The sequence below is a fragment of the Helianthus annuus genome, chromosome 12 (assembly GCF_002127325.2).
Source record: "Helianthus annuus cultivar XRQ/B chromosome 12, HanXRQr2.0-SUNRISE, whole genome shotgun sequence".
Lineage (NCBI taxonomy): Eukaryota > Viridiplantae > Streptophyta > Magnoliopsida > Asterales > Asteraceae > Helianthus > Helianthus annuus.
Window position 1 is genome coordinate 100,363,755 of NC_035444.2, and position 7,961 is coordinate 100,371,715.

Genomic DNA, 7,961 nt, shown 5'->3' on the forward strand with positions numbered 1-7,961 from the left:
TGTATCCCTACACACACTATGGGTGTAGTAAAATATTTCTGGCTCATACAGGCCTTTAGAGGCAGTGTTTGCCTGATGCTGGCTTTATCAGCATGTTCAATAGGTTATCCGTTCATAGTGCTACTGTGTTTTTGTGCATCATGAAAATAATGTAGTGACAGTATGTAAGGTATGATGCAGATATGTACAAGTATCAACAGTCAAGTAGCAGTCTATCCATAAATTCAAGTAAGCACAGTAATTAAGCATTAAATTATTATTAATTAAGTCGTACGGAAACCTGGTTTAGTGAGGGTTGTCACATTTATAACATGCGAAGATTGAATTCGCACCAAATCGAACGGCTGGGATGATCGCGTACGTATCGTACGATAAGTCGTAATGTATTTTACACTTTTCCTATATATATATGTGTATATATATGTATATATATATATATATATATATATAGAAAGTATAATGTACATTACGGCTTAACCTACATAAGGTACGCGACCAAATTACGCAAGTGCATTTGAAAATCACGCACGTTATAATTGGAAACCTAATCACGCATGGGGGCATTTTTTATGTATTATTACGAAACATGTACAAATCACGCACGTTAATTTGATGCCCATGCGTGATAATTGATACTTGCGTGATTACTTATCCGTGCGTGATAAGTTGATCTGATGGTTAGTATTGTCGCTTACGTGAAGTATGATAAGGGTTTTTGTATGTTAACCGCTCTCTCTCTCTCTATATATGTGTATATATATATATATATATATATTGGGGATGGATCATGAGAAAACTAGTTTAAATAAGAAAACCAAAAAACTAACTAAAAAAGCCAAAAAAACATGCCAAAAAAAATGTTTTTTTTTTTAAATTTTTTATAAAAAAATCGCAGCTTTTTATGCATCGAAAAAAATTTTCAAAAAAAAAATATATAAAAAACTTTTTTGGTTGTATTGCACATGTGCAGTATTATGGATATAGTGCACATGTGTAGTACACATATAATCACATATATTGGAGTCACGAATCGTTTTACAAGAAAGAAATATCGACTCCTCTTAACCAATATCGTTTTTTTACACGTCACAATCCATCCATATATAAATATATTTATTTCTTATTGATGCTCACATTTCATTGTTTTTATATGTATTGATTGTAACTTAAAGCTATGGAATCATTCAAGATAGCTTACATTTTCCTCGAAGAGTACTTTGACTAACATATACAGACCAGAATGAGTAATTAAGCATGTAAACAAAAAGATGTGCCAAAGAAAAGGATTTGTAATTGGAGTCACGAATAAATTGAATGATTACTAGAATATAATCCTGCATAAAACATAAATATAAGATTCAAACTATGAACTATTCAAGTTTCAATAAATCATTTACTTTTACATTTTCGCCATCTAATTCAATTTTACATTTCTAATCAGTTACACATTTTTACATAATACATAATATCGATTCAAGTTTCAACAAATTAAAAATATATTCATCATATAATAGAATCAAAGGACAAAGATAAGTAAAGAATTTGAAAGTTTACCTCAAAAAAAAAAAAAAAATAGAAAAAGGAGCAATTTGGGAACACTCACAAAAAAAGAAGAAATTGGAGCAATTTGGGAATAAATTAGTCGATGGCATATAAAACCCTAATTTGGGTTTCAAAGAAGCAAGGAAACTTAAGAAAAAATACTTAGAATAACATGTTTCAAGGATATGATCGAACTAGATACCTGTTGTTGAATAGAGTGAAAGCTTAACCATGGAGCCATTTTCATTTTTGTGAATGGGTTCATACCACATTTTATTTATGGGTTCAACCCATATTTTTTATATACCTATCTACTAAGAATTCGAAACTGAGTGGGTTCGCATGAACCCGCACTTCATTAACTAGATCCGCCCCTGATGAAGACTAAAACTATATTTTCAGAATAGTTTTAAGTCTTTATAATTAACCAATTGACATAACTAATTTATGTTTGGAACTCTTGTTTTGGTGAAAACAGCACGTAGGTCAAAAACTTGCAATAACAATAAGAAATAACCACATGCATGTCAAATTCCTTGTATAAGACTTGTCCCATGCAACCCTCATTAGTAATAGTCTTCCAAAATTAGGTCATTTCTTAAAACGTGACATCAATAGTTTAATTAATTAAGCATTCATGGTATTTTCTTATATTGAATATAAGAAACTTGTATAGTTTGGTTTACAAATGGGAAATAATAAGGATAATAATAAATAGATAATAATACTGAACTACTAAGTCCTTACGACAAAGGAAAGATTTTGAATGAACAGGGTGGAAATCCTCTCTTTCTTGGCACTCTAAAGTTGCATGCCAACAACAATAGATTAGGTGGTCAATCCTAGAATTTGTAATTTATTCTCCAAGCCAACCAACCCACCCTATATATATATATTCAGCTTTCAACGGTTGGATCATATGCAGATTTTAACAAATTAAAGATTAATTTCTGCAGCTTCTTGAACGAGAGGGATGGTCGGTTTTGTGAGAACATTGGTTGCGATAACCTTACTTGTTTCGGTGTATTCTGTTGCTGGCACTACCAGGCACTATGAGTTTAATGTATATATATCTAACATGCTAGTTTCTTTATTGTATACGTAAGGCAACATAACACACATTTCTGCGCGCAGATCCAACTGCAAAATGTGACAAGGCTTTGCCACACGAGGAGCATGGTGACGGTGAATGGGAAATTTCCAGGTCCACGCATCGTAGCTCGGGAGGGTGACTGCTTGCTTATCAAAGTTACCAATAACGTCTCCAATAATATTACAATCCATTGGTACTGGATAGATAAACATATTTTGTAATTCTAACAGTAAAATATTAGATCCTATTTATCATGTACGTAATTGCGATATATATTATATTGTTCGGTGTATGTTTCTCAGGCATGGTATCCGTCAGCTACGGAGTGGTTGGGCAGATGGGCCAGCTTACGTAACGCAATGCCCCATACAAACGGGACAGAGTTATGTGTATAACTATACGGTCATCGGACAAAGAGGAACTTTGTTTTGGCACGCACATATATCATGGCTACGAGCGAGTCTCTATGGCCCTCTTATCATTCTTCCAAAGCTTAGTGTCCCATACCCTTTTACAAAGCCCTATAAAGAAGTTCCCATCATCTTTGGTAACAAATTATCATGTCAACTTTTTAAATTGTATATGGTATTTTATAATAATGTTGCCTAGCATGAGATAGAAAATGATGTCTGTAGGAGAATGGTTTAATACGGATCCAGAAGCCATAATTGCCCAAGCAACACAAACTGGTGGAGGTCCAAACGTTTCTGACGCCTATACCTTCAATGGGCTTCCTGGTCCTTTCTATAACTGTTCTGCTAAAGGTACTTGTAGCATTTGGTACGCGTGTGTTTCAACTCTATATATATGCATACTTATATACAGATATCACCATAGACTTTCGTAATCAAAATTGGCAGATACGCTCAAACTGAAGGTTAAGCACGCGAAGACATACCTACTTCGACTCATCAATGCAGCACTCAACGATGAACTCTTTTTTAGCATAGCAAACCACACCCTCACAGTTGTTGAAGCTGATGCCATTTACACAAAACCTTTCGACACTGAGACACTTATACTAGCTCCTGGTCAAACCACCAATGTCCTCCTTAAGACCAAACTGAAATTTCCTGGTGCCAACTTTGTTATGTCTGCTAGACCATATGTAACAGGACAAGGAACCTTTGACAATTCCACTGTTGCTGGTATTCTTGAATATGAGTCGTCCATTCACATGAAAAATCTGCCACTCTTTAAACCAGCATTACCACCTTTAAATGACACGTCATTCGTGACGCAATTTTCAAATAGGCTTCGAAGCTTGGCGAGTGCTCAGTTTCCAGCTAATGTTCCACAGAAGATTGACAGACATCTTTTTTTCACTGTAGGACTTGGTACCAGTCCTTGTGAAAAAAATAAAACTTGCCAAGGCCCAAATGGAACCAGGTTCGCTGCGTCTATTAACAATGTGTCCTTTGTACAGCCAAGTGTTGCCCTTCTCCAGTCCCATTATTCTGGTCAATCAGAGGGTGTTTATAGTCCTTATTTCCCTATCACCCCATTCCATTGGTTTAACTATACCGGGACTCCTCCAAATAATACCTTTGTGAGCAATGGTACAAAACTTATGGTTCTTCCATTTAATACTAGTGTCGAGTTGGTCTTGCAAGATACTAGCATTCTTGGCGTTGAAAGCCACCCTCTTCATCTCCATGGATTCAATTTCTTTGTTGTTGGTCAAGGGTTTGGAAACTATGATCCTAACAAGGACCCTAAGAACTTCAATCTTGTGGACCCTATTGAAAGGAACACGGTTGGTGTCCCTTCTGGCGGGTGGGTTGCTATACGGTTTCTTGCAGATAACCCAGGTTTGTTTCTATGAATAATGCAGACCTGTTTCCTACATACAAATATATCCTAAGTTCTCGTGGATGATAATTTACGTGTTGAGCAGGGGTATGGTTCATGCACTGCCATTTGGAAGTTCATACAAGTTGGGGTTTGAAGATGGCTTGGCTTGTCTTGGATGGAAAACTTCCAAACCAAAAGCTCTTACCTCCACCCGTGGATCTTCCAAAGTGCTAATTTTCGCTGCTTCTGTTCAATCTTTTTAACATACAGTTTCGCCGGATTGCATATTTTTACATACTGAATTTACTTCCCTAAGAGTTGCCTAGCTACCAGAGTCGAAGGCTGTTCATTTGATATAACATCCAAATTTTCACTTGTTGAATGTGATTATATAGTTGTTGCCAAACATTCTTTATAAAATATTTTCTTTAATGGAGATGGCATGCTAATTTTGATCATGTTCCGGTTAAGCTTTTCTTTGGATATCCCACATTCCAACATAAAATCGATAAACATATATCCGACAAAAGAAATTAAACAAAAGATGATCATTGACATGATTACGTACTCTCAAAACAAGTAGAAAGCTGATGTGTAGAAGAACATTCTTATTTTATAAGCATTACACTTTTTCTTATCTTTTATATTAGATTTGTTCTAACTTTTGTATATACTATATAACAATTATTTTGTACATATTTGTAGTTTACATTGATAATGATACCTATAATAAAAAATAAAAAAAAAATAAAACTTAGAAATTCAATCGACTACAACCTTTTTACGCTTGTGTGAAATGATATAACCCAATATTCAAATATTCATCTTTTTTCTGCAAATCTTCAAGTTCTTGAATCATATCTTTGAACCTTCGAGATGATGTCTGAGATGTCTGCTGGTGAAGATATTATCACAGTAGAAGAAGCCGGTGGTGGTTTACCACTATTGAAGTGGGACGAGGGCCTGTTTGAGTAGGTTGTTAGAGGTTATCAACTTGCTCCTGAATGGGATGCAAGATATCCTTCCAAAGGACAGACGGTTGCAACTGCACCGCCTGGGTATATCACGTTGTTTGCCGACGTCTTCTACGAGGGGAATTTCCGACTTCCGACTACCCATTTCCTGGGTAATATACTTCAGTATTATGGATTTCATATATCTTAGATGAGCCCGATGTGCGTGATGCGTGTGAGGCACTTTGAGTTCGTTTGTCGGTCTCAGGGAGAGGAGCCGACTTTTGATAAATGTAGAGTTTTCTATCAACTTCAGAATAACATGGGATTTTTCTCCTTCGCTTTGCGCAGCTTGAAGAAAATTTTGATTAGTCCTCCTAAAAGCTTCCATGATTGGAAGATGAAATTCTTTTTTATCCACGCGGAGGTTATTCCTATGGCGATGCAGTTCAGAGGGATGGGTCTGATTGCTAAGGAGGACATGAAAGTTTCACGCGGCGTGGCGTGGTATGAGAATCTAATGGCACTACCGAATCGGGTTTTTGGTGAGCAAGTGCTATTTGCTGCAGGGATGAGTGATAAATGGCCTGTAGACAGTGAGAATGTTCATGTCTTGCTACTTGACGGAGAAGGTAAGCTTCCTTCGAGCCTTCTGTCTGTAAGGGAGTTTTTGAAGGTTCTTTAATTTTTGCTAACTTCTCTTTTCCTGATGTAGAAACCGTGCTATATCAAAGTGCCTTCCCCACTTTTGTTGGTGTCATGGCCTGTAGACAGTGAGAATGTTCATGTCTTACTACTTGATGGAGAAGGTAAGCTTCCTTCGAGCCTTCTGTCTGTAAGGGAGATTTTGAAGGTTCTTTAATTTTTGCTAGCTTCTCTTTTCCTGATGTAGAAACCGTGCTATATCAAAGTGCCTCCCCACTTTTGTTGGTGTCATGGGCGCAAGGCCCTTACGTGATTGGGAGGAATTTTGGTTAGAGCAAATACGTCCCAATTTCATGTACGCGCGCATTGAAGCATTTGCTGCTCCTCTACTCGCAACTGAAGGTGCGCGCATCCCTAATCCTAAGCCTTGTAGGGCTATAACTTTTGCTGGGAAAGAGATCGTCTATCTATCCAGCGAGGAGTCGGTAGCCACGTCCGAACATGAGTTAAATCCTTCACATGACCTGTTTGCAGGTGTGTTGCGCAACTTGGCTATAGACCCTGACGAGAAATAGCCAAAGAGGGTGTCGAAGAAAAAGACAACTACTGCTGGAGGCGCGACCGTAAAAAAGACAGAGGTGGTCGGTGCAACGTCTGATGCTGCATCGCATAAAGGTACTCCCCATCTTCGACAAAGTAGATTAGAAGACTTTGTTTATGTAGCTGAATCTTTAGAGGAATTGTATGTCATAGGTGGGAAACCGCAAGGCTCGCCAAATGCAGGTAGCGTAGGCTCCAAAGGCCCTGACTCCAGCGCGACCCCAATTGCTAAAGAGACCGAGGAGGATATAGATCCTGAAAAGCTAATCCGGAAGAATGCCTCGAAAAGGTCTCGCGACAAGACGAAAACTGAAGCTTCCCCCGCTTTGAAGAAGGTTGCCACTGGCAAGCCTATTGGGAAGAAAGACAGTTTGAGGAGCCACTATTCTAAAGTCTCGCCTGGTAATCGTTTTTACATTTGTACTTCCATCTATTTTTTCCTTCGTTGTTTATTGATAGTATTCCTCCTATGCAGAGGTTGTTACAAAGAGGCCTGAAGTGACTACGGCGAAAACATCTGCGCGGCCGAAGATCACCGTCATTCCCCAAAGACCGCTGTTGTTGAAGGGAAGGCATGTGTGGTGAAAAAGTTAATTGAGAAGGAAGCTGATGCTGCTAAGGGTGTGAAGCAGCCCATTGACATTACTCCGGAGGTCACGGAGACTCCGGAGGTTGTGAAGGTTGCAAGAGGTGATCAACCCATATCTGAGCGCGTAGATCCTAAAGCGCGGGTTGAAAACCCTACCACGCAAGATACTGGCCCAATCCAGATAGAAACAGTCAAGTCTCCTACTAGGGGGTCTGTTGGCGGTATTCATCGAGAAAGTCAAGTGAAGACTGCCACCGCTGGGGGTGGAGGTGTGGGTGAATCGAGCGCGGCTACCAGGAAAGATAAATCAGGGAAGAAACCAAGGGGTCCGTCGTGGATCCGTGTTGAAGATATGTTGGGCGACATATATTACAAGGCATATGACGAAAGTCGCGCAACCGAAGTCCACGTCCCGGTATGGAACTTAAAGCAGAGTGATACATTTGCTGAGTTCGGGAAGTGCCGAGAGTGGATAATGGGAGCTTTCCCCCAGCTGAGGTGCACCACCAAAAAAAGCATGGGTACGATCATTTATATCAATCTTATGTTTATGCCCAAACCAACTCTGCTTCTACCGGTCACCAGATTGCTCGTGAGTGGCGCACGATGTATCTTGAACACTCCAGCTGGGAGAGATATCGAGAGCGGTTAGCTGCTGAAGCCAAACTGTTTGAGCAGGCGCAGGTTAAACTTCAAGAAGAAAAAGTTGCCTTTGATAAGGAGAAGAAGTAGGAGGAATGGGGCC

The 7,961-nt window shown here is 38.8% G+C and overlaps 1 protein-coding gene across 1 annotated transcript; it reads left to right on the forward strand.

Annotated features, from left to right (window-relative positions):
• The first annotated feature begins 2,459 nt into the window (after positions 1 to 2,459).
• On the forward strand, positions 2,460 to 4,865 carry LOC110895886 (laccase-17). Its single transcript, XM_022143273.2, has 6 exons — positions 2,460 to 2,605; positions 2,677 to 2,828; positions 2,938 to 3,182; positions 3,271 to 3,399; positions 3,496 to 4,446; positions 4,533 to 4,865. The coding sequence occupies exons 1-6, from the start codon at positions 2,516 to 2,518 to the stop codon at positions 4,661 to 4,663; spliced, it is 1,698 nt and encodes a 565-aa protein (XP_021998965.1). The 5' UTR covers positions 2,460 to 2,515; the 3' UTR covers positions 4,664 to 4,865.
• The last annotated feature ends 3,096 nt before the right edge of the window (positions 4,866 to 7,961 follow it).

Bases quoted from the DNA above. Each gene is read 5' to 3' on its own strand.
- LOC110895886 (XM_022143273.2), top strand. From the start codon at position 2,516: ATGGTCGGTTTTGTGAGAACATTGGTTGCGATAACCTTACTTGTTTCG. The intron at 2,606-2,676 runs GTATATATATCT...TTCTGCGCGCAG, and splicing joins CCAGGCACTATGAGTTTAAT to ATCCAACTGCAAAATGTGAC. The intron at 2,829-2,937 runs GTACTGGATAGA...TATGTTTCTCAG, and splicing joins AATAATATTACAATCCATTG to GCATGGTATCCGTCAGCTAC.